The sequence below is a fragment of the Cardiocondyla obscurior genome, linkage group LG01, assembly GCF_019399895.1.
Source record: "Cardiocondyla obscurior isolate alpha-2009 linkage group LG01, Cobs3.1, whole genome shotgun sequence".
NCBI lineage: Eukaryota > Metazoa > Arthropoda > Insecta > Hymenoptera > Formicidae > Cardiocondyla > Cardiocondyla obscurior.
This window is the reverse complement of record NC_091864.1, coordinates 3,071,462-3,095,214: the sequence shown is the minus strand read 5'-3', so window position 1 is coordinate 3,095,214 and position 23,753 is coordinate 3,071,462. Positions and strand designations below refer to the sequence as shown.

The 23,753-nt window shown below is 35.2% G+C and overlaps 4 protein-coding genes across 4 annotated transcripts; 3 read left to right on the top strand and 1 right to left on the bottom strand.

The window, feature by feature from the left end:
• Positions 1-263: 263 nt before the first annotated feature.
• Positions 264-4,977, bottom strand: Letm1 (Leucine zipper and EF-hand containing transmembrane protein 1). The gene is made up of 8 exons (XM_070655659.1): positions 4,866-4,977; positions 4,510-4,780; positions 3,682-4,121; positions 3,441-3,611; positions 3,029-3,343; positions 2,472-2,945; positions 1,953-2,393; positions 264-1,829 (listed from the first exon to the last, which is right to left on the bottom strand). Exons 2-8 carry the CDS (start codon positions 4,568-4,570, stop codon positions 1,425-1,427), a joined length of 2,307 nt encoding a protein of 768 aa, XP_070511760.1. The 5' UTR covers positions 4,571-4,780; positions 4,866-4,977; the 3' UTR covers positions 264-1,424.
• An 89-nt stretch (positions 4,978-5,066) lies between these two features.
• On the top strand, positions 5,067-9,359 carry Dzip1 (DAZ interacting zinc finger protein 1). Its single transcript, XM_070655613.1, has 8 exons — positions 5,067-5,471; positions 5,566-5,933; positions 6,074-6,427; positions 6,494-6,610; positions 6,685-7,906; positions 8,019-8,571; positions 8,655-8,775; positions 8,850-9,359. Exons 1-8 carry the CDS (start codon positions 5,351-5,353, stop codon positions 9,150-9,152), a joined length of 3,159 nt encoding a protein of 1,052 aa, XP_070511714.1. The 5' UTR covers positions 5,067-5,350; the 3' UTR covers positions 9,153-9,359.
• Positions 9,360-9,811: 452 nt separating this feature from the next.
• LOC139102086 (uncharacterized protein DDB_G0287625) lies at positions 9,812-15,368 on the top strand. The gene is made up of 5 exons (XM_070655745.1): positions 9,812-10,121; positions 13,103-13,683; positions 13,774-13,943; positions 14,230-14,419; positions 14,517-15,368. The coding sequence occupies exons 1-5, from the start codon at positions 10,085-10,087 to the stop codon at positions 14,718-14,720; spliced, it is 1,182 nt and encodes a 393-aa protein (XP_070511846.1). The 5' UTR covers positions 9,812-10,084; the 3' UTR covers positions 14,721-15,368.
• Positions 15,369-15,654: 286 nt separating this feature from the next.
• Scsbetaa (Succinyl-coenzyme A synthetase beta subunit, ADP-forming) lies at positions 15,655-23,281 on the top strand. Its single transcript, XM_070666573.1, has 15 exons — positions 15,655-15,793; positions 15,870-16,004; positions 16,160-16,419; positions 16,511-16,673; positions 16,753-17,020; positions 17,136-17,440; positions 17,511-17,630; positions 17,725-17,916; positions 18,684-18,878; positions 20,224-20,483; positions 20,568-20,730; positions 20,806-21,070; positions 21,153-21,457; positions 21,525-21,644; positions 21,725-23,281. Exons 2-15 carry the CDS (start codon positions 15,951-15,953, stop codon positions 21,893-21,895), a joined length of 2,841 nt encoding a protein of 946 aa, XP_070522674.1. The 5' UTR covers positions 15,655-15,793; positions 15,870-15,950; the 3' UTR covers positions 21,896-23,281.
• The last annotated feature ends 472 nt before the right edge of the window (positions 23,282-23,753 follow it).

Here is a 23,753-nt window from a genome sequence, read left to right as displayed (position 1 = left end):
GATAGAAATTAATTAATAGTTTATTTTCTTTATTAAAGATTTATGATAAAATAAACGCACAAATTAAATTATGCAATATGTTATTTTATACATATTAAAAAAATTATGTTTTACTATAATTATATCGGATTTAAATGATCAAATAAAAAATTTCTTTTTTAATTGTTTCTATAGCAAATATAAAAAAAAAACAACTTAATGCAGAAAATGGAAAAAGTAAAATAGCATAATATAACAATGTAAATATTCATAAAAACTTCACATTTGTTAGGATACTTAATTTCACAATTTTATTTCTTTAGAAAGAGCATCCTATAAAAATTTAAAAAAATAATACATGTTCTTACATTTATATTTAAACTTTCATGCGCAGAAGTAAAGAGATACATCACGCTAAGTGTTCTGTTCGAATTCATATTTTTACATTTAGATGATCTCCATCTAATTAACATTACAAAATAATATATAATAAATCTTTTCTTTTTTCTTATATATATGTACATGAGGACCCCGGAATTGATATAATATCTTGTCACATAAAATTATCTTGCTTTAGTAAAACTTCTTTTGTTAATTTAACGCTCTATGTAATACAAAGCACAAATTGTACTTTATTATTTTAAATAAGTCGGTTTTTGCTCCTTTGCATTTTTTTTACAAATAAAATTAGATTATGAACATTGTACATTTATCCTGCTCCACATATCGAGCAATCAATTACTTTGTAACGTAAATATTAAAATTGCAAAAATGTACAATTTGAGACTGTTATTTTGGGTAATTAATAATCTATACTTAATGTAGCAACAAATGTATGATATACAAGGGTAGTAAAACAGTTGGAATGATATATCTCCTGGACTTACTGAAATAAAACTGTATTGTAATATAAAATATTTATAATATCTGTAATTTGTTGTCAATGTTTAAGCTAATTAAATCTTATCTGTTCTTTTTGTAAAGTTATATAACACGTGACATCGACAATTAATTACAGAGAAAATGTTTTAACAATACGTTCATGGTCAACAAGCACATTATAGATAAAAGAAAATAATATAAATGATGCCTCTTAAATGCATCACAGTCTTCAATGGGAAACTTCGGGTTTGTGTGTGCATATAATACGAAATTAAAAATCAATATTAAATATTATTAAAATGTTACAAGCGTCTAATATTTTACGTTTGTTTTTTAATGCACAACGTATCGATAAGTATATCATTACGGCCAATTGTATAACGGAATTAGCTTTATGCCTTGTATCAGGTATTCTTCTTTCGTTAAGCGTTCTATTTACGGAAATAAAATTTTTTTTAAAGAAAATACACAAAATACACACAGACGAAGATCCATATCAAACATTATTTCAGTAAAAATATTGCTGATAATTACATGTACTAATTTACTTCATTGTGCGCTAATCACAGTTGTTTAGAACCTTCCGCTTTTTTCGCTGCTGGTGGAACACCTGATGTAACTGGAGGATTTTTAACGTCGTCAGATTTGGAATTACTTTTAAGAACCACAGTTGATTTCTGCTTATCCTCTTCCATACACGTTTCTCCATACGTTTTGGAATCCGTGCCAGCATCATCTACTAACTCTTCCTTTCCAAATCTTGGCTCAGTTGTTACTGGTGTAGCTGGAACTGTGGATTTATGTGTAGCTTTTATATTCTCCGTTTGGGATGTTTTAGAATCCTTTTCCAACGATTTTTGCATTTGTTCTTCTACTTCTAATTCTTCTTCTTTATCCATTAATTCTATTAATTCATCCACTTGCTGTTTACTTAATTTAATATCTTCCTTACCTATTAGCTCCACAACCTGTAAATATTATATAATTAATGCAAATAATATTATATTAATTGATATGTAGTTACATAATCATATTTAGCACACACACATACGTTTAGTACCAATAAAAAAAAGTCTATACTCTATTCTAACCTTTAAAACATCTTCTATTTTTATTGCACCATCGTGATCATCATCAATTTTCCCTAAAATTTCCGCTATGCGTTTTAAACGATGTTCGTCGGGTACATTTTGGATTTGCTTAATTGCTGCAACCAATTCATCTATTTTCACTAACTCCTCAACATCTTTATCATCTCGTTTTTCATTAGGACCTAATGACTCGATCCTTTGTTTAACTTTTTTCTCAGATTGTTCGAGCTCCAATAAAACGGCGTCCATTCTCGAGATCATTTTGTTAACTTTTTTAAATAATCTATTAGCACCTTTAGATACTTTAATACTTTCTATATCTACTTGACCTTTAGCCTCTGCTTTAATTTGATCTAATTCCTTAATATCTTCTTGATATTCTGCCATTTCTTCTTTAAGTTCTTTAATTTCCTCTTTTTCAACAGCCATATTTTTATTATCCTAAAAAAATCATACAGTTAAATATATTTTGCAAATAAAGAAAAATTTTTATATGTGTTTTAAATATCGTTTACTTACTTTGCCGATTGAATCCAAAGCTTGTTCTAAAACTTTAACGTCTGTGGTAGTAATTTCGTCAGCTTTAGTACTGGATTCAAAAACAGCTGGTTGTGGTTCGGCTTCTTTCTGTTCCTTTCTCTCTTCTTCAATCTTGCGTTCTTCCATTTTTATAATCTCGATATTAGTCCTATGGTCCACTTTACCTTCTTTCTCTCCAATGGCACCCTTTGTACGTGCCACAACCGTATCAGGCAAAGCCGAAATAGTGGCTTTTAGCTTGTCTGACACAGGCATAGTCTCTGGTATCATAAGTGCTCGTGACAATAATAATAAAGAGGGTGGAACCTTTTTAGCTAAACTTAAATCCAACCACTGTGATATTTGTTCTCTCAATCTGCTCTCTGGCAATCCATAAGCACGCATACCACGTGCTCGGCAAGCTTGTTGCAATTCGGCTCTAGTTAGAGTATCGACACCTTCTTTTTCGATTAGCTATTCAAAATGAAAAAAAAAAGAAAAATGTTACGATTTAATAAAAATAAGATTTAAAAAATTTAACTTTGTTGAATGCATACTTTGTCATCTGCAGTGAGACTTCTAAGTCTCATCCTAAGTAAAAATCGTAAGAAATTGGTAGTTCCAAGTGTTTGCACATCTAATACTCGACATAAAGCAATTAGTTGCGGACGTGAAAGAGAATCTAAGGTAATTTCATCCTCAAAGACTTTACTAAATTTCATGATTTCTTCGTTGGTCGCGAGCGTGCCAGTTGTTCGTACTTTGTAAAAAAATTCAGAAAATTCCTTAGCTTTCTCTGATTTGTGATCTGACGATTGTAAGGACATTTCATCCAATGTTTTTTGTAAAAATTTTGCCATTTCTATCTTGACCTAATTGGAAAAAAAAACATATTTTATTTAAAAAATATGTTTTACAGTCATGTGTGTTAAATTATGTTCTTGTAAGAATTTAAATTTGATATTCTACCTTTAAGGCCTGCTTAAGTTTATCTTCTTTTTCAGTTGCCGTTTGAAATGTAGAAGGTAACATGCCAGGGAATAACTTAATTGCCACTGGCAATAAAAATTCCATAAATGGTACAATAATAAAAACAGAGAATGGAATCAATCTGAACATATCCCCTGTTGTTTTTACAAGCTGCCAGAATAAATTATTAATTAGTATCTTAATATGATGTAATGTATAACAATTATTGCATTTAACATACCAAACGATGCTCCCTTCTGCTGAGCTCTTTTCCATGTAAAATTCTCCATATTAATTTTGCTGACACTTTCATATCAAGTCCTAATAATCGAAATCCATGATAATAATGCAGTATTTCACCCTTAACTTTTTGCCATATTGTTACTTTAGCAACAGCTTTCTTTGTTTCATTATCTTTTGCAACTACCATTTTATCTTTAAGTTCTTTCTCCTCTTTAATGTTCTTTACAGTCTCTTCGATCTTGGATGATGGCTCTTGGCCACTCCAACTTGGAGTTACATAAAAAGTACGAATTTGTAGACATGTTACATTTTTATCAATATAGATTGATGGTACTGTAGGCTCCAGTAACAATCTTGTCTTTTTTAAATCTGTATAAATAAGAGCAATGCCACCGGTTGTATGATTGACATTATACCATGATTTAAATGGGGAGTACCCTGAAAAATTAAATTAAATTGATACAGCTATTAAATATATATTAACAACTACCAAATAATTAAAGAATATCGCAAAAAACAATTATAATTATCTGGTAAACATAAATTGAGATTGTAAAAAAACTTTAATTTAATATAACCTATGATTGTTTCGTTTTTATTTTTTAATTTTTTTAATTTAAGCACGCATTTATATTGAAACGTTAAATGAAGGAAAAGTCGACATTTTAAATGGAGAGAACATTATATTAATTTCACGACGACTATTATCTACCGTTATATAAATGGAAGTTTTATCTCCGTGCTAAACGAGGTTTTACAAGCTATCGCGGAAAATTTTGCTCCGATCTATAATGGGATGTGAAGTAATGTGCGCGATGACACGTACGTCGAGCAATGACTCCACTGCGACCGGCAATCATGGTTTTCGTGTGAATCAACGCGTTCATGGCGTGCCGTTTCCCTCGTCGTTATGCCGGGATGCTGCAAAGCCGTCGTGCTGTCTCGCCGCAAGTACCATGTGAACACGCGACGAGTCACGTCCATTACACGCCACCGAGCACTATGACCATAGCAGCGGAGCAGCAGGGGGAGCGGAACTCAGAGATCAGCTGGCGCCGTAGTCGTGGATCAGTAAACTTCTTGATGAGAAACGTAGCCTGAAAGACAGATATGGCGACGGTAGCTAGCGAACGTAATTTTAGCGTCGTGTACGTCAAGTTTCTTATATATGTATTATAATACCGCGCCGGCCGGATTGCCGATGACTTATTTCTCTCCGTTCTTTCATCCCCTGTCTCTGTCGCCTAGGATTACGTACGCTAGCCGCTGTCGTCGCAAAAAAATGCCATATCTGCTCTTCGGTGTACGCGTGGAAGCCGCGATTCCGAGTTGGGCTCTGCTTTGCGCCCACTTGAAGAAATCTGCTTTACGTTACCACTTTCTGATCAATTTGCCTCCGTTCAAACTGCGACGACGTAATCGAGAAATCTGGTAGATGGCGTTTGCGACCGACGCTAAACTCTGTTTATATTTACACCAACTTTGACACCTGCCGTTTTTATCTCGTTTGCAAATTGCAATTGCAAATGAATTACGCGTGGGGAATAATGTAGTAATTATGTGCGACTTACGTGCGATTTGTAAATATGTGAGCGAACGATTGAAATGCGAATGATCTTTATTTGAGATCTCTCAACTTGTGCAAGAGGTAATATTGTAAATAAATAATGGCATTCTCTTTTCGCATCGGGACAAATTGGTGCCACGATTTTCCGAAGCTCGCCAGAGAATCGGGATTTTACTTCAACATGCACGGGTCTAGAATACGAGTTGACTGGAATCGCATAGGTATGTTGGAAAATATATATTGTATACATAATTAAAGTAATGAAATAATTATTGTAAGATGTTGACAATCTGTAACTTTTTACTTTAATTTCAGGCGCTATAGATATAGACAGAGTTATAAGGGAAAGAGATTTTTCAATTATAGATCAGAATATTAATAATGTAATAGATTATTGCTTGGAGAGTGAATATGATGTCAAGATCTTAGACCCTAACTTTGTTAAGCTGTTCAGACTTGCACAACTATCAGTGGAGTATTTATTATATTGCAAACAGTACCTGGATCACAGTGTAATAATATTAAAAGATGAGCTAAGGCAGAAGATAGAGCAGAATGTTAGTATGAAGAAAGAAATTAGTGCTTTGGAAGACACTGTAAAGAATTTAAAAGAAAAATCAAAGGAGAAGCGTAAATTGATTGAAACTAGTGTTGGTGAAATCTCCAATGGGGAAGTTTACAAGGTAAATTATTTTGATGAATTTGTTTATTCAAGATAAGATGCTAATTGGTAATAAATTGACTTCTAATTAGCTAAAAATTATAAATTAAAATTAGGAGTTATGATACTTATAAATAATTTAATTACATTTTTATTTTTTAGTGTCCACATTGCCCAAAAACATTTGTACGTGCTATATTTGTAAATGCTCACATAGCACGTAAACATTCATACATATCAAATACAGGTATAGTAACTTCTCCTGTGCATGATCATTATCGTGCGGAAACGGAAAAATTACACAATGAAATAAAAACATTGAAAGAAAGACTGAATCAAACTGAAAGGGTGATAAGAAACGAGTCTGATAAATTGTTGGATAACACAGGAAAAGATTATGGAAGAAACATAAGTACAAATGAATATGATATTGATAAAATAGATAGACTTCAGGAACAAAGAAGACGTCAAGAAGATATTGGAAGTTTGAAAAGCATGTTGTTTGACGAGATACTTGTAAGCTAATGATTAAATAATATTATTTTTTGAATATTTTACAAAATACTTAAAATCTTTTTGCAGGCATTAAAGGAAAAGAATCATGTTGTAAATGAGAGTATTTTGGAGACAAATGTGAAGACTTTAATCAGTCAACAAGAAAAAGAGATCGAAACTTTAAGAAATCAACTTCTTGAACGAGTAAGATAGTTTATCTCTACTGTATTGTTATTTTTACTAATAATATTAAATTACGTTATTTTATTTGTTATTAGTTAACGCCAGGTATAGAAAATATGCAAATCAAATTAGAAACACAGGAGGATTATTGGAAAGCAAAAATAGAAAACATGGAAGTCCAACATCACCGCGATATTGAGAAACTAACTACAGAATTGAAAGCAACTCAGCAAATAGCTGATCGTATAAAGTTTGAGTATGCGTCTAAAGTACAGGACTTAGAGAAACAGTCCGTCGATCAATCGAATATGTTAGTAGAACAAAGAGAGCAACTAAATAATTTATCACGAGAAATCAGTAACTCACAAACGCAGATTAATTACAAAATTAAAGGAAAGAACATGACAGAATTTTATAAATCTCCTTTACTAACAGTAAAAGATAACAATTACAATGAAAAAAAACCTTACAAAAGTTTCGATAATACTGAAGATGCCGAAATGGTTATTGAAGATATTGGTAGTGAATCTAGTCAAGAATACAAAGGCAAATTAATGTCAGTTATGGCACAAACGTCCCAACATGTACCTATTAAAGATAATACTGTAAAAAGTAAAAGTAATAAGAAAGTTATTACTGACACCCGAATTGCAGAACATGTAACTGCAAAGCCTAGTTTGAAAAAATTAGACACACCAGAAGTTAAGAAAACGAAAAACAATGCAAGGCATGATATTTTGAATGATATAAATGAAGTAAATAATCGCACAAATAAAAAGTATATAGATGTCAGGCAGAAAAAAGAAATGTTACATACCGACAATATAAAAACTAATAAGAAATCTGAATTTTTAAAAAAGCATAGCGTAAGCTCTGTAACAGAATCAGGTTCTTTGTCATCGATGTCAGAATCGGGTACTGATAGCGAGAATGTTACAACGGATGATGATTTAATAAAGAAATATGAAACTTCTGCAGTTAAGCATTCTAACGTCAGGAAAATGTCGATACAGGAAGATGCACGAAATATGTTCGATAACCGGCTTAGAGAATTAGGAATCGATCCAGAATGGCAAGGAATACCTATGGCAACGTATAAGCAAAAGATGGAGATTGTAAAGCATCAGCAAAATATCAGTGCAAAAAAATTAATTCGTTACAATCAAATTAAACAAAAAATACTCGAAGATGTTCTTCAAAGGATATCGGCAAATCATACAGAAACAAAATATTCTACGCTCACAAAAAGTTCTCCGTTGGATAAACTGGTTACTCACGTTAAATCGAAAGCTTGGAAAGCATTTAGCAAAGACAATGGTAGCTACATATTTTCTTAAATGTATATTTTATATTTATGTTATTTTGTAATTTTCTAATAAGTTTTTAGCAGATTTTAAATTGTTAATATATAATTTTTTGTGCTTTTTAGGTGAATATACATCTGTTCAAAAAACGGAGAACACGACGCCATTAAAATTACGTTTAAAACAAAAGATCGAGCTTCTTCCTAAAAAATATAAAGACGACGAGGTATACGAAAATGCACGCGAATCACCATTGAAAAAAAATAGAGCGGACACTCACGGTAGTCCGAAGGCGGTTTCAACATATCCAAAATTAATTCAAAGTATTTCCTCCGCGAGCTCTATTGAATCTCAGGAAGATATAAAACAGATATCACCTATGAAGATAACTGTATCGGATACCAACGCGCGTAAAGTGAATTCTCCCATTAGCAGAAAACGAATAGTAATGCCGAAATTTTCTGAAAATAATGATTCGGATAATACGATTCTACAGCAAGACGATTTAGTTTTTTCTCCGAAGAATAGAAGTGTTTTAAAATTAACGAGTGGTTCAGTTAGTAATTTAGTAAAGAAAAAAGTTTTATTCGACTTAGACGAGAAGAAGAACGATGATACAGAAGTACCAGATAACGAAAGAAAAAATCAAATAAACAGGGATGACTGGAGTATTTCAAGGTATTAAAGATTTCATTGTAATTTGTTTTTTATCTCTAATGTAAAAGTATATACTATGTGTTAATGTACATTATTTTTTTAAGCTTTGCTGAGAGAGGAGAATATGCATTGCAAAAAGAAAAATCTATGAGCACAGGCAATATTGTCTTAAAAACTGCGCAAAGCGACAAAATCGCAGAAATATCTAAAAGGATACAGGAACAAGTAAGATCGTAAGGCTGTACTCTATGTGTAATTAACATATTGTTGAAAAAATATTGTTACAAATTATTTTTCAGTTGAGTATAGCAAGGAAGCCACCTGTAGGATCAGTTGAGACAATCTTTCGACTTAATATGAGCTCACAAGATCTTACAAATTATAATGCGGGAAATCAGTTATTGAATTCGACTAATCTCATGAGCCCGAATTTAGATAGTTCTCTGCAGAATTTTACAAGTCCGAAAACGAAAGGCACTATACTTCCGCAGCCTGCGCCTCGAACTCTGAAGGATAAAAATCTTGTCATTTCTCAACGTAAAAATGAAATAAAATATTCTGATTTAGATTCAGATATAGACGAGATATTACAGATGGAATAAGCAGTATTATATCAAGCATTGACTGTATAATGTAATATATTTTTTAATATTTTAAATTATTTCAATCACGCATCTTCCGTTCTGTGCTGATGATATTGTAAGTCGAATAAGTTCAATATTTAATTTATTATAGGTGTTATATAACTAGTAGTGCATATGTATGTTTAGAAATGGATGAAATTTATTTAATACATTTTAACGCACAAAGATCGTGTATATATATCACGAGAAATTTTGTACATACGTACATATACCTACCCGACATATAATTTAAAACACAAAATTATATAAATTGTAATAAAAATATTTAACATGCTTGTTCTTGATAATGTTAAGATTAATTTTAATGTAGATCATTATATCTTTTCTCATTTTTAGAACTGAAACAAAAAATGAATATTCCGATTGATTAACAGAAATAAATAGAAATTGATACGAAAATGCCGCGCATTCACGACGTGATTAACCGAGATTTTATTCGTTCGTCATGCTACAGATTAACTAATCAGAGGAAGAAAACCGATATGAGGTTTAGTAAACTTAGCCAATCAGCGTTTCTGATTCAACACGTGTGTCATCGGCGCCCCTCGCGTCCGTTTCCGACACTTACGGCTGCACAGGCTGCACTCGGAAATAGTTTAGAATTCAGTTTACCTCGTTGGAGTCCATTAGAGTCAGTTCCGATCGTTCTACTATTTCGAGTTGTTAAAAATTTAAGTTCGCGCATCGTGAAGATCAATTAAACCAGTTGAACGAACAACACGTCGTCGGATGGTGAAGAAGCGCAAGATCTTGGCACAAGAAGTCTCGGAGAAAGATATATAAAAAGAGTGAAAGAAAGAGAGAGAGAGAGAGAGAGAGAGAGAGAGAGAGAGAGAAAGAAAGAAACGTAAATAGGAACCGAAAGCGAGAGCTCAAATCCGAAAGAAAGAATGTCAGAAATCGATGCTAAAGTGAACATGTCGCTCGGTAAGTCGTCAGAGACCCGACGGTCTAACATTTTGCCAATAATCCCGGGTGAGAACCCGCGGATGCATCGCGTCCTCCCCCACGTCGGCCGACGGATCGACAAGATGGCGTCGACGTGCGTCGCAACATATGTTCCCTGGTATGCTTGCATACATGTGTTGCGTAGAGTACCTGCATTTGTTTCCTCGGACTCTTACGTACGGAAGGCGTCTTTCCCCTTCTTCCCCCCGTAAGTCTCTCCCCGACGAAGAGCAACATCGGGAATACGGCGATACGGGATAATCTTTTATGTGGGAGCACCGATCGATCAATCTACTTCGATAGCACGCTCGTCGTTATGCTTGTTCCTCGAAATTGCGGGCGAGGGAAATAAAAAAACGGCCTTCAAGAATAAGAAATTGAAGAGAGGGCAAAATCCACGAGGTTTCCTTTTCACGTATATTTCCATGTTGCTTTGCCGACCGTTTCGTTATCGCGATTCCTCTTTCAGCTGAAAAATTGGAGGAAGGAATAACTGAATAGAATACGTTGGAAGTAGCTGTATATCTTATCCTGAACGAATCCACCTCACGATCGTATATTTATTATCGTTGGAAAGAGGAGAACATAAAAGCAGATCAATCGAAACCTGGGTCGCAGTAGCGTGGATGATTCTGCTGGCAGATTTTTATCCACGGAATCTATATTGGGCTCAAATAATTACATTTCGCGGTCGGAGTTGCTAAGTTTGGGGAAAAAAAAACTAGTGTCCGAAAAATGCAATTACCAGGATATAGTCTAAAGCCAATGCCAGGGTATTATACAGAGTATTGTTCGAATTAAAAAAAAAATTGTTCCAAAGTTGCCAATGTTTGTTTCAAGAAGACATTAGAAACAAAGATATATCAACTCAGGAAACGCGGGCAAAATATCAAGAAGAGATCAAAAAATTTATACCAAGATATACAGAACATTTTCTGAAACATATTTTGCGATTGCAACTATTTACCTCGACTTGCGAATCAGTACAACGCCCGAAAAATAAAAAAAATGTGAGCAAAGTACTGGAAAATCAAATTCAACAACTCGTCCAAGACGTGATTGATAAATCACTATTTTGTACCCAATATTTCTTATGTTGCAGAAATGAAGTTATTTCATCGTGATTGCTAATGCTCGTCGTGTACGTACGATTGGTTTTCCTTTAAAATCAAAATTAATTGCCACGTATTGATATCCGATCGCTTGAAAGGCGATTTTTAAATAACATCTCGAAAAAATCGACTTTGACTTTCAACGACAAATCTTTGCAGCGATCACGGCAATCCAGTTAAGGAAGGGAAATCGAGGCAGTTTTTTTTAACTACGGGATCGTGAATACGCTGCTGCTGATACGGCTGACGCAATGCTTATTATACGATTGTGATCTATCGTCATATGCTAATTTTCCTAATGATCGATTACTATTAATAATTATCAGAATAAAAATTGAAGCGTTTCGAACATAGCTTCGCCTTGATATTTTAAGAAATAGGCGATCGAAAGAGATGACTAAAACAGCTTTGGATATTGAGGAACATTTCGGGAGGTTGTGCCAAGCGTGCCACAGGCATGACTCATCCCTCACGAAAAATCTACTCTCTTCACGCGTGGGACAAGCGCGCGGAGCTTGCATAATCTTGTATTTTTATCTCGTGCATTGCAAGCAGCTTATACTGCCGAGCAGAAGCAAAGTATACCAGAAGAGCCTTTTTCGTGGTACGACATAATTCTCTTATCGCAAAAATTCTCGTAACAAAGGCTCGCCCAAAAAAGATGATTAATTTCACTTTTGTTTTGTTTCCACATACAATGAGCGAGAAGAATTTAATTTGGTGAAATCAAACGTGAATTAAATCTCATCTTCTTGAGGCACTACTCTAAATCGATATACAGTTTACTGTTAATGCATTGGTATAATGTTTATTGGCAACTCGAAAAATGCAGGTACTCTATGGCGAGCTGGTTTTAATAACGTTTCAAGCGATGAAATTTTGTCGCTATTATATAATTGCTCGCAAGCGATCTTGGGGGAAGGACGTTTGTGTATTATTTGTATATCAGCACAGCATTATTTGTTTGGACTTTAAAAGTCTTCTGAAATGTAATATTGAAAGATAGTACGGCTAACAGTTGAACGAAAAGCTTCGTTACGGGAGGAATCGCTAACTGGCACAAGTCTCGTGACTGTGACGAAAGGAAGAAGGCAGAGAGAGAATTCGCAAGGAGTGCGATGTAAAACTTCTAGAGAAGTGGTGTAACATTAAAAGAGAAACATGAACCCAGCCAGCATCTTTCAAAAGACAAAAATTCAATCCAAACATTTATATTGCATATATTAAATTTGTTTGTTTTTTTTTAAAAAGTATTTGGAAAGTCGATTACACAAAGAAATGTTTGATTTTATTTTAATTTATAACTAGATTTGGTTTCTTATTAAATTATTAAATGTTATTATATTTAGAAAAATTGATATACTTTAGAGCTTTTATCGTACAATATTGATTGTCCCTTGGTTCCTATTAAATTAAATATTATTTATGTCGTATAAATTTTGAAAAAATTTTTAAAAACGATTATTTATTAATTTAATGAACTGTTTTCACTTTTAGTTCTGTTAAAAAAAAATGAAAAATATATGCTACAGTATAAGGATATATCTGCAAAAAAAATTGCACTCCTTACAAGAATGTCTTTGCAGGCAAAGATCTTTGGGATTACAAGCACGATGATATTGCTTTTCAGCAATTTTCTCGGTAGAATGCCGAAACAATTTATTCTAATAATTGTAAAGGATAAATATTTTATTGAGAAATTGCACCCAATGCTGGAATCATGTCTGTGCCAAGATCTAGCCTTAAGTGTCTCGACTTACAAAATTTGCAAAGATATTAGATTCCACCATATCGTACGTTTGCCATGCCGTACGTTCATTAAATGTTGCGCGTTTTCTTTCTTTTAAGATGAAATCATAAAGATGGAGAAAAAGAAAAAGAGTGCAGCGACCAACGGAAAGACTGGCGCTAAGCGCAATCGCGGTACTGTACGAGGCCGAGGTGGATTTAGAGGAAGAGGTGCGAGAATCAAGCGTAATGTCGGTCCCATCCTGAAGAAACCGCAACAAACTTGGCTACGCAATGCGAACACCGCTAATAACATGCGCGGTAATTTCGCTCGGAATCGCTTCAAGAGGAATGGCAATCTCACAAGATCACGCAGCACTTTGAGCTTGAATCAAAAAGCGAATAGTGCAAGAGGAGGCGCGTACAACGTTCGCCGTGGTAGAGGCAACAGGTCTTTCGGTTTGGCTCGCAGCCGCAGCCGCACGAACCTGAACTTTAATCAGAGCGGCTTTTTCACGAACAATAAGAGCCCGCTAAAGCGAACAAGCAGTTTACCCAATCTGCGAGATCCAAATTCTGTTCACAATCGCTTGGGATACCAAAGCCCTGCTCAGATTGCCTATCGAAATCGCGTGAAACGAGCTAAACAGCTGTTGCTGCAGAGGCAGAATCAAAGACTGAATTTGCAGAATCAATTTCGAGTAAGTTGAACACTCTACGACTCGTACACGGCGAATAGTCTAGTGTGAAAATAATTTGTGAAGTACTAACGCATGTGTAAATTGTTGCAGATGGCCCAGACCAACCAAAAAACCAGCTTACTTTCGATACAGCCAAGAACTTTGGGAAGGCAACAGATACTAACGTCACAACGCCGCTTTACTACTGGTGGACTACGATCCGATCAGATTGCTCGTGCACAGAGACGGGCGCAATTTGAACAGAAATTAATGCGAATAAAGTAGATGACATTTTGTTATATTTGCTACATTTTTCACATCAAATTAATTTGATTTAGATTGGCTATTCTTTATACAATTGACTAATGAAAAATGTATTAATCTTTCGTAGATTTATATACAAGCTCAGTACTTTTAGTATTTCAAATTTAATATTTTTGCATTCTTCTATCCAAGAGTTTTTTTTTTGTATCTTTACACATAAAATCATAAATTCGATGACATTAAAAACGGGAATTAATTTCTTTTCTATGAGCGATTAGATGCTTAAAATGTAATGTGTTGCAGTTCCGCCCGTTTGACTTCTACCCCGAACGTCAATTTCATGTGCACGTTGGGAAGTGATTATATACCTACTTCTACACGTCCGCGACCACTCACTATTGCGCAAAACCGAACACCCGCAGCTGTTGTTAACCCGCGGCAATTGCCCAGAGGACGATCACCGTTTAGGCAAAACGTACAGAGTTTAAATATGGTATATATCTTCTGCTTAAAACATTTCCAATATGCATACATATATATTCTAATTATTTAATAGTCATCTTGAACGACAGTTGACACGTTTATTAAAGTTGCAGAACCGTGCACCATTATTCAGCCGACAACGCTCGAGATCAAGATCACGATCACGCTCACGTAATACACATAATACGGCTGCATCTGATTCCAGCGGAGACGTCGATGATCGTAGTTTTAGCGAAATTATGTACAGCCTGTCAAGAAATCTCGGCGTTACAGGGCGAACTCTTAACGATCGATTTTTAGCCTATCAGTAGCAACGTCGCAAATTCGACTATTATTATTCATGATCTGTTAATTATAATGAATTTATCTATAATACTAGAAATAAATAATTTTTTTTTGTTTTTTTTTTTTAACATTGTAGTCAAAATATTATATATTCATTTTTCTTTTATTAAGTACGCGAATATTATTATCATCAAATTATTATGTGTCAATTAGCCTAGTGTCTTTATAAATATCGTTTCATTTAATGCAGCTGTGAGTTTGCAATTAAATTTACTGCAAATAACGCTTCTTTATATTTACAACGTTAATGTACAAACTAATTTTAGAGGATGTCATAATAGTTACCGCACTTTCATCTGGAATATATGGTAGTATGCGTGATTAGAATAAGAGTGGTTCTTATTTGTCTCATACAATTAGTGGTAGAAATTTCATTTCTTCATCTACGTGCAATAACTTTGTATAAAATCTTCAGAATTGTTTCATTACATGAAAAATTTAAAGCGAAAGAAATTGTTTAAATGTAACAATTTTTAGAACAATGTTAACACTAGTGTGAAAGAAAATTAACATAATTACATATTACATATTAATGTATAAAACAAAAAAAAACGCGTACTTTTCAAATAAACTTTTTATTCTGATCTGATAAATACACAAACTTCAACGACGAATTATCGATCTTTTTAAATTGATGTTGCACTTTAGATAATCTTTAAAATATAAAAAGTAAAAACGTTTGCATTTTTATTTCGAGTCTCATGATTCAATTTGCAGAAATGTATGTTAATATGATAAAAATACATACTGGATACTTCAAAATAATGTTCGACTCGTTTTTTAATTTAATTGCGATAACTAAATGCTGAATGCTGACGCACTTGCAGAAATCTATTCGAAAAACGTGGAGAATATATATATTTTTAACACGAGCACATATCGTAGTGGCAAATAAAGTATCGTCCGAGTATAAATTGCTGTGGTACTTATCACCATTTATAATAAAAAAAGAAGTAAGCAAAATAATGCGCTCATCGCCTACTCGGTTCAGTGCCAGTCGTGATGACGGATGCGAACGGAATGCGTTCATAAGTGTCTTGTAAGTAATTTAAGATTCGTGTAATGTAATTATCAGAATTGTAAATGAAATGTTTAACTTATTGGTAATTTTACAGGGATTGTGGACGTCGCCAGTGATGATGCATGTATTGCAATAAACATTATACGTGGTATATTCAAATTGAGCTGTTATCATCATGTCGTTCATGATATCCCTAGTAGGAACATGCGCGCGAAGAATAAACAAACAGGTAATGAAGATATATCTATTTCAGAAGATAAGTTACTCGTGTTACACGAAGGGATTGAATTACTTCCATATAAAGTCATGATATACTTATTATATGAATACATTTATACAAGACACTTTGTTTTATTCTTTTTCTTTTTTTTTTTTTTTTTGCAGTTGTTGCTGCATAAGACTTCGGTCAGCAAGCAACTAATACGAAATCTAGAAGTGCACGAGCATATGGCTTACGGTTTGTTGAAGGAAGCTGGTATTCCTACTCCACCTTTTTGGGTGGCAAAGACTCCAGACGAAGCTGTTAGTCTGGCCAAAAATCTGAATGCAAAGGATATCGTTCTGAAAGCGCAAGTTCTAGCTGGGGGTAGAGGAAAGGGACAATTTAAGGATACTAATGTCAGCGGTGTTGAAATGTGTGACACGTGAGTACGTGATAAAGTTGTAGTTTATAGTAGAAATAAGGAAAAATTAAAAAAAAAAAAAAAAAAGAAACGATAATTTCTTTCGTAACAGAGTGGAGCAGGTGAAGGAATTGGCAAGTAGTATGATCGGCAAGGTACTTGTGACTAAACAAACAAGTGCGACTGGAAAAATATGCAATTCGGTGATGGTAACAGCACGTATGTTTCCACGTAAAGAGTATTACATGGCGGTGATGTTGGAGCGTACTTTCAATGTGAGTATGACTACATAATGACTTCTGTGACTATTTCAAAGTGGAATAACTCTGTCTAAATTCGCTCTGGCTTTTTAAGGGACCTGTGATGATCGTTTCCAAACAAGGCGGAGTAAATATCGAAGACGTCGCCGCAACGAATCCTAAAGCTATAGCGTACGTGCCGATTGATATAAGTAAAGGTTTAACACCCGCGCAAGCGAACAGCATCGCTGATAAGCTGGAACTTACGGGACACAGCAAGGAGATCGCATCGCTCGTTGCTACGAATCTCTACGCATTGTTCGTTGAAAAGGATGCGTTGCTGCTCGAGATCAACCCGTTCGCGGAAGACATTTGCGGCGAATGTATGTACGCCGACAACGAATGAGATAAGATACAAGAAACAAAAGCGCATAGTAGCGTTTCGATAATAAAACTGAATAACATGTTATACTCTTGTATATTTTTTTTTTGCTGCAGATTACGCTCTGGATTGCAAATGTAAATTTGACGATAGCGCCGATTTCCGGCAGAAGGAACTGTTTGCCTTGAGGGACACGACCCAGATGGACATGAAAGAAGTCGAGGCGGAGAAATATAATTTGAATTATATAGCTCTCGACGGGAATATCGGTTGTATGGTGAACGGGGCTGGTCTAGCAATGGCCACTATGGATATTATAAAACTGTACGGTGGTAAACCAGCTAATTTCTTAGACGTCGGTGGCACCGCTACAACTCAGACAGTGACTGAAGGCTTTAAAATAATATCCTCGGACCCAAATGTAATTATTTGTAAAAAGAAAACAGTCGGTCAAATTAAGGCGAAGGATTAATATATAAATGTTATTTTAGGTAGAAGCTATTTTAGTGAATATTTTCGGTGGCATAATGAGATGCGATATAATCGCTCAAGGAATTATAGATGCTACTAAACAATTGGATTTGAAAATACCTATAATCGTGCGATTACAGGTAATTACTTTTAAATTACATTAATTAATTATTATTTTACTTTTTCCCTTTTTTTTTTTCTTCTTTTAACAATATGCCTGTTTTCTTTTTGCAGGGTACCAATGTCGATAAAGCTAAGCAATTGATATCAGACGCCAAGGTGAAGGTAATTTGCGTGGAAGATTTCGCTCGAGCAGCTGAGACGTCTGTCAAATTAGCATCGATGATAAATATCGCAAAATCCTCGGATTTAGATATTACTTTTACTGTAAAATCACCGACGAAGAATTCGGAAAAGGCAAAAAACTAACGACTTTACGGAAAAAAGTTTATAAAATATACTTTGTACTTGTTTAGGCAGAATACACCTTTTTATACATGTGTATATGTAGAAGACTTGTACGATTGATTTTTCTATTGCATACGAATGTACGCGGTGGCAAAATGCCGACGATTTTAAGAATATTACAGCGTGGTAATTTAATTATAGATAAAAGAGGTGAGGTACGAGCGCGTAGTTTTTCTGGCTTCCTTTCTAGCGGAAACGTTTTTACTCGTCAATGTTAATTAATTATTTATTGATTAATTGATAATTAAATTAATTTGAAAAGTTGTTTAGAGTTAGAAGCATTATCTCGATGTATATTTTCGTTATTTTTAATTTTATCTTTCAATACTTTAACAAAACATTAAAAAAAAAAATCTCTACCTAACATTAGCAAAGTAACATAAATTAAAAATTAATTCTTTATCCAAAAGTTAACAAAACAATACAAATATAATTTAAAGTCTCTTCTACTTCGTGCGCTCGCGTTATTACATTTTATCAAATACAAAATCAGATTTATAATTGCAAAAAGAACAGAAGAAACGTAAACGAAAGAGTTGAAACGCGCAGAAGGACCAAGTCTTTCTAATTAATTCCAAATAAAAAATTCAAACGAGGATTCAAACAGGGAGCCGTATTAGAATTAATTAATGACAAGTGGCATAATATAATCCGCGTCTCGAAACACGCATAATCACGCACTCAACCTGACGAGGACCGCGTGAGTTGGCGCGAGTTACGCGTGAAACACTTTGGCGTCATGTTATATATCGCGCGTGAAAAACGTCAAGCTTGGGTGGGAGACCACGAGGGGGAGGACGGCGAGGCTCGTCGCCGACGTCGCCTGGCAGTCCACGGCCGTCGTTCAGGCAAAGATGGCTACCATGTTGTCGCGGGCGGTCACACTCGCGGAGAATCTCGGCCGACTGAGCGGCCCCAAGGTACGTCAAGCCGACGGGTGTTTCCACGCGCGCGTTAATCCCGCCGCTTCGAACGAGCACGCCGAGTGTTCAAAATCCGCTCCAAATCGACCGCGAGGAACGGAGAAAGGAGGAGAGGAAAAAAAAAAAAAAAAGAAAAAGAGAGAGAAAGAGGGAACAAGTGGGTGCGAGCGAGACGGAATGAAGGTCGCCGATCGCCATATTGGACAGCTGTAGTCTGCTAAATCGAGCGCCAGGGTCGCGTGCGATTCGAAGCCGAGAATCTCGTTGCGGGAATTTGCCCTCCGGAAGATCGGCGTGACAGTTACGCAATTTATCGGAGTACCGACCGTCGCGCTGTCCCCTCGGCGTTTCCCACTGGCGGACCCTGTTCGCCTACCGCGTTTCAATCGAATTGAATTGAACGACCGAGCGATCTGCCTGCGCGAGGGACACCTCGATACCGGCACGATTATGTTCGCTTCCCTTGGAACGATAATTGTTTTACGCCGACCGGAGTCGTTTGCGCTCGGTATAAATCGTACGTGAAAATGGATGACGTTTTTAGCGCGTCCGCGCCATTGATCGATTCGCGATCTCGTCTCTTATTCTCGCCAGGAACGCAAGTTTATTTTCAGCGATGAGAAACGCGGCCTTGAGGAGTAGGCAAAGTGCGGGGCGCGCCCCGACGACGCACGTGTTCCAGTTGTCAAAGTCGGTGACGCGCGAGTTTGTAATAGGAGCCTCCGATTTAAAAAAGTCGTATGTTTTTTGTTTTTTTTTTTTTTTTCCTAACACTAGGGTCATCGAAACCTATGCGCTTATTTTGTAAGATTTTCCATCTGTAGTTTTAGAAAATGTAAAATTGTCCGAAAAATTATATTTTATAATAATAATTAATTTTACAAATAGCTGTTTGAAACTTGGCTTCAAAGTTGCTATCGAACCTGTTTGCGTTTAAAATATCAGCAATAAAACTGATAACAAAATGTGCCATTCAATATTACACAATTTACTTTACTGTATACAACAGGTCATTGCCAAAACGCAATGTGAAGCTGCGATGCAGCATATAGGTTTAGCTTTCAATGCCACTCGACCTTCGAGCATAGACTTATATTTAACCGTTATATGATTTATAGTGACATAGTAATTTGCACATATTGATTAATGTTATCTTGTTTTATTGACATCGTTAATAACTTTTATCTTTCTGTATCCTGGATCAATGTACACAATGTAAACTTTGGCATACATTTTATCACCATAATGACGCTAGAGCTAGGAGTGCCTGCCATAATTGTAATCTGAACGAAACAACAACATGAATTATCACCGGACCTGATTACATCATATCCCTTTTCAGATATTGGCATGCAAGACGAGCTTAGTGAAACAACCAGCCAGGAATCTGAATGTACACGAACACATTAGCTATAGTTTGCTCAATGAAGCCGGCGTACCGACACCCAAGTTTGGCGTTGCCAAGACTGCCGACGAAGCAGCTAAACTTGCCGCCGACCTGAAAACGAAAGATCTCGTCCTAAAGGCCCAGGTTCTCGCCGGCGGCAGAGGAAAGGGACACTTCAAGGGAACGAGCGTCAGTGGAGTGAAGATGTGTGAAACGTAATTACGGACCTTTCGATAACATTGCATGCAACGCGTATTCGAGACGGGTCCTGAAATATTGCTTATCATCGTTGCTTATAGTCCGGAGGAGGCCAAGTCGTTGGCGGGTCAGATGCTCGGGAAACTACTGATCACAAAACAAACGGGCGAGGGCGGTAGGATATGCAATGCCGTGATGGTCACACAACGCATGTTTCCTCGTAAAGAGTACTACCTTGCCGTCATGATGGAAAGAGCCTTTGGTGTAAGTTAACGAAACGTCTTCGATGGCGACGTAACTTTAAAAGATAAATTTCTAATGGACGCTTTTTAATTTCAGGGTCCCGTCATAATAGCTTCTAGCCAAGGTGGAGTGAACATTGAGGAAGTCGCGGCTACAAATCCTAGCGCCATCATGTACGAACCTATCGATATCAATAAAGGAATTACGAAGGAACAAGCGGAACGCATAGTAACAAAACTCGGCCTGGATAACGTCAAGGATTATATTTCTAATATAATTATAAATCTTTATCAAATGTTTCTCAAAAAGGACGCGCTTCTTTTAGAAGTAAACCCTCTCGCCGAAGACATCAATGGAAATTGTAATTTCGTCTCGTCTTTCTTTTCATAACATTTTGTTAAAAAATGGTTGGTTTTTACGAGGTCTATATTATTGTTTTATAGATTTCGCTTTGGATTGCAAATGCCGATTTGACGACAACGCTGAGTTTAGGCAAAAGGAGCTTTTCAGCCTGAGAGATTGGACTCAAGAAGATCCGAAAGAAGTCGAAGCAGCAAAATTCGATTTAAATTACATTGCGCTTGATGGGAATATAGGTTGCATGGTAAACGGAGCTGGTTTAGCTATGGCTACGATGGATATTATAAAATTGCACGGTGGCGAACCGGCTAATTTCCTCGACGTTGGCGGTGGCGCGTCGACTTCGGCGGTGAAAGAAGCATTTAAAATCATTACTTCTGATCCACGAGTGAGTGTACAAAATCGTGATTTTGGCTTTTATGTTATTTATGATTTAATTAAATGTATTCTTTCAGGTTCATGCACTTTTAGTTAATATTTTTGGCGGTATTATGAGATGCGACGTTATAGCAGAAGGTATTATTGCCGCAACTAAAGAATTAAGTTTAAAAATTCCCGTCGTCGTAAGATTGCAGGTAAACTTTTGCATTTTGTTTTGCAAATAAATTGTGATTAATTATGAAATTGTTCAAAACTATATGCTCTTGCTTTTTAGGGAACTAACGTGGATGAAGCAAAGGCTTTGATCGCAAATGCAGGTTTAAAAATTGTACCCATCGACGATCTCGATGAAGCCGCTCGGGTCGCGGTAAAATTGTCGACTATCGTTAAATTAGCTCAATCCGAAAATCTCAGCGTGAACTTTGAGATACCTGCAATTTCATAGATAGCAGAAAAAAAGAGAAATTATAGATCGCTAATATATTAAAAATAATTCTACCGAGAATATGTATTCAATCGTTAACGAGTTTCATGAACATCTGAAAGTAATAATCACAGTAATAACCTCGTGTATTAATATATTCTCGTCAAGAATAATATTTCATAAATTTATTTGACTCTTCGTGTAACCTTCTGGATGGACGGAGAAAAGAAAAAGAGAATAAAACGAGTAGAATACAGCTTTGAAGAAGTCTGTTTTACAGAACTAATATGACTGAAAGATATGGATAAAATATGAAAGACGGACGAGTTATTAATGTTATCGTTATACATGTGTCGCAGTAATTTTTCTCTTTAATACACCTCGTGAAGATTTTTAATACAAAGAACTGCGCAAGATTATTCGCGAAGACATAAATTATTATTATTAGCTCTACAGCAGGACTCTGTGAGATCCAGTATTAAGAGATTAAGTTATATAATATAATACCTATCTTCAATCGCTACGTATGAATATGTCTTTTAAGAGTATCCATCAATACCATCGACGAAATATTGTTTGATTAACGTATCTTTATATCGATAAACGTGCAAATTTATGATGTAACGTTACATATATTTATTGGTATAAAATTAAAACTTTCTTTTTAATAATAACGACACAAATAATCGAACAACTAAATAAAAATTGAATATTACCGATAGTGATTGAACGTATTTGGAAAAAAAAAAAAAAATAATAATAATTAATGCATTACTGATTTAACAGTCTAAATTCCAACGATCACGCGAATGTTTATACATATAAATATTTGATCTTTAAACAGTACTCGTCGATGTCAGGTGGCAAAGTGCACGTCCGTTTTTAAAGACGGAATTTTTTGCGAAGGCCATTGACGCAGAAAATTGTAATGCGTCGAAAACGAGAGACCTATTCCATGCATGTAACATAAACTACGATGTAGCGACATACAAATACGTATACATAAATTATTTCGCATAATTTTAGTTTTATCTTCGTTCCTCCAACGAATGACATTCGCTGTTCCCGAGCTTGGTGCTAATATCGACAAATTTTTATATCGATTGTGTAAATCGTTGAACAAATATACATTACGTCCGCATATTTGTTCTCTTATTTAATTGTAATTATGTCAATCGTTAATTAATACTGCCGTGTAAAGATGTAAAAGTTGAGAATTTCTGTAAATATAAAGCACTCTTGGTTTTCGATTTCAAGAGAAAGAAAGAAAAAAAAGATATGAAATACGATTCTGGAAAGTCTGTATTCGTCAAATATATGTAGACAAATTGAAATCTAAGGAATTTCTTTACACATGTTCTCTATATGTATCACGAAGTTGTGAATATAATGCAAATTATTATTTAATTTCGTTTAGCCATTAATTATAATTAATTTAGTCAGCAGCAAAACAAATCAATTTGATGTTAGATTGGTATCTCAAAGTGAAGATTTCCAAGTTTAAATAGCAATTAAAAAATATAATATAATAAATTCTTGGTCTTGTGAATTGCAACAGATTCGATAACAAAATTTGCTATTGATAAACTGTTAAAAAATCTATATCTAAATGACGAGTGCGTCTTGATATTTTAATTGTTACGATTTTAATTGAATCAGCTCGCGCGTGCATACGTCGCGTTGCGTAGCAGCACCCTTTCCTCCCGCCCCTCATGTGCTACGCAATGCGAGTGTCCGGACCGTCCGGACTCCGGACAGCCCGGTCGCTTAGGGAGTTCTGTGACCGCTGTAAAATTGGCCAACAATTAATTTTCGTTTCGTCTTCTCAAATTAATATAAATCAATTTTAACCTCAATTTAATTTGCTTAATTTTTTTTT

What these genes read in the sequence shown, in the direction of transcription:
- Dzip1 (XM_070655613.1), top strand. Translation starts at nt 5,351, where the DNA reads ATGGCATTCTCTTTTCGCATCGGGACAAATTGGTGCCACGATTTTCCG. An exon ending in TGTTGTTTGACGAGATACTT is followed by an intron (nt 6,428 to 6,493) that starts GTAAGCTAATGA and finishes ATCTTTTTGCAG; the next exon opens with GCATTAAAGGAAAAGAATCA. An exon ending in CTAAAAGGATACAGGAACAA is followed by an intron (nt 8,776 to 8,849) that starts GTAAGATCGTAA and finishes ATTATTTTTCAG; the next exon opens with TTGAGTATAGCAAGGAAGCC.
- Letm1 (XM_070655659.1), bottom strand. Translation starts at nt 4,570, where the DNA reads ATGAACGCGTTGATTCACACGAAAACCATGATTGCCGGTCGCAGTGGA. An exon ending in CAGTGGAGTCATTGCTCGAC is followed by an intron (nt 4,122 to 4,509) that starts GTACGTGTCATC and finishes TTAATTTTTCAG; the next exon opens with GGTACTCCCCATTTAAATCA. An exon ending in AAATAGAAGATGTTTTAAAG is followed by an intron (nt 1,830 to 1,952) that starts GTTAGAATAGAG and finishes TAATATTTACAG; the next exon opens with GTTGTGGAGCTAATAGGTAA.
- Scsbetaa (XM_070666573.1), top strand. Translation starts at nt 15,951, where the DNA reads ATGTCGTTCATGATATCCCTAGTAGGAACATGCGCGCGAAGAATAAAC. An exon ending in TAATATCCTCGGACCCAAAT is followed by an intron (nt 17,441 to 17,510) that starts GTAATTATTTGT and finishes ATGTTATTTTAG; the next exon opens with GTAGAAGCTATTTTAGTGAA. An exon ending in ATTCGGAAAAGGCAAAAAAC is followed by an intron (nt 17,917 to 18,683) that starts TAACGACTTTAC and finishes AGTTACGCGTGA; the next exon opens with AACACTTTGGCGTCATGTTA.
- LOC139102086 (XM_070655745.1), top strand. Translation starts at nt 10,085, where the DNA reads ATGTCAGAAATCGATGCTAAAGTGAACATGTCGCTCG. An exon ending in CAGAAATTAATGCGAATAAA is followed by an intron (nt 13,944 to 14,229) that starts GTAGATGACATT and finishes AATGTGTTGCAG; the next exon opens with TTCCGCCCGTTTGACTTCTA. An exon ending in ACGTACAGAGTTTAAATATG is followed by an intron (nt 14,420 to 14,516) that starts GTATATATCTTC and finishes CGTTTATTAAAG; the next exon opens with TTGCAGAACCGTGCACCATT.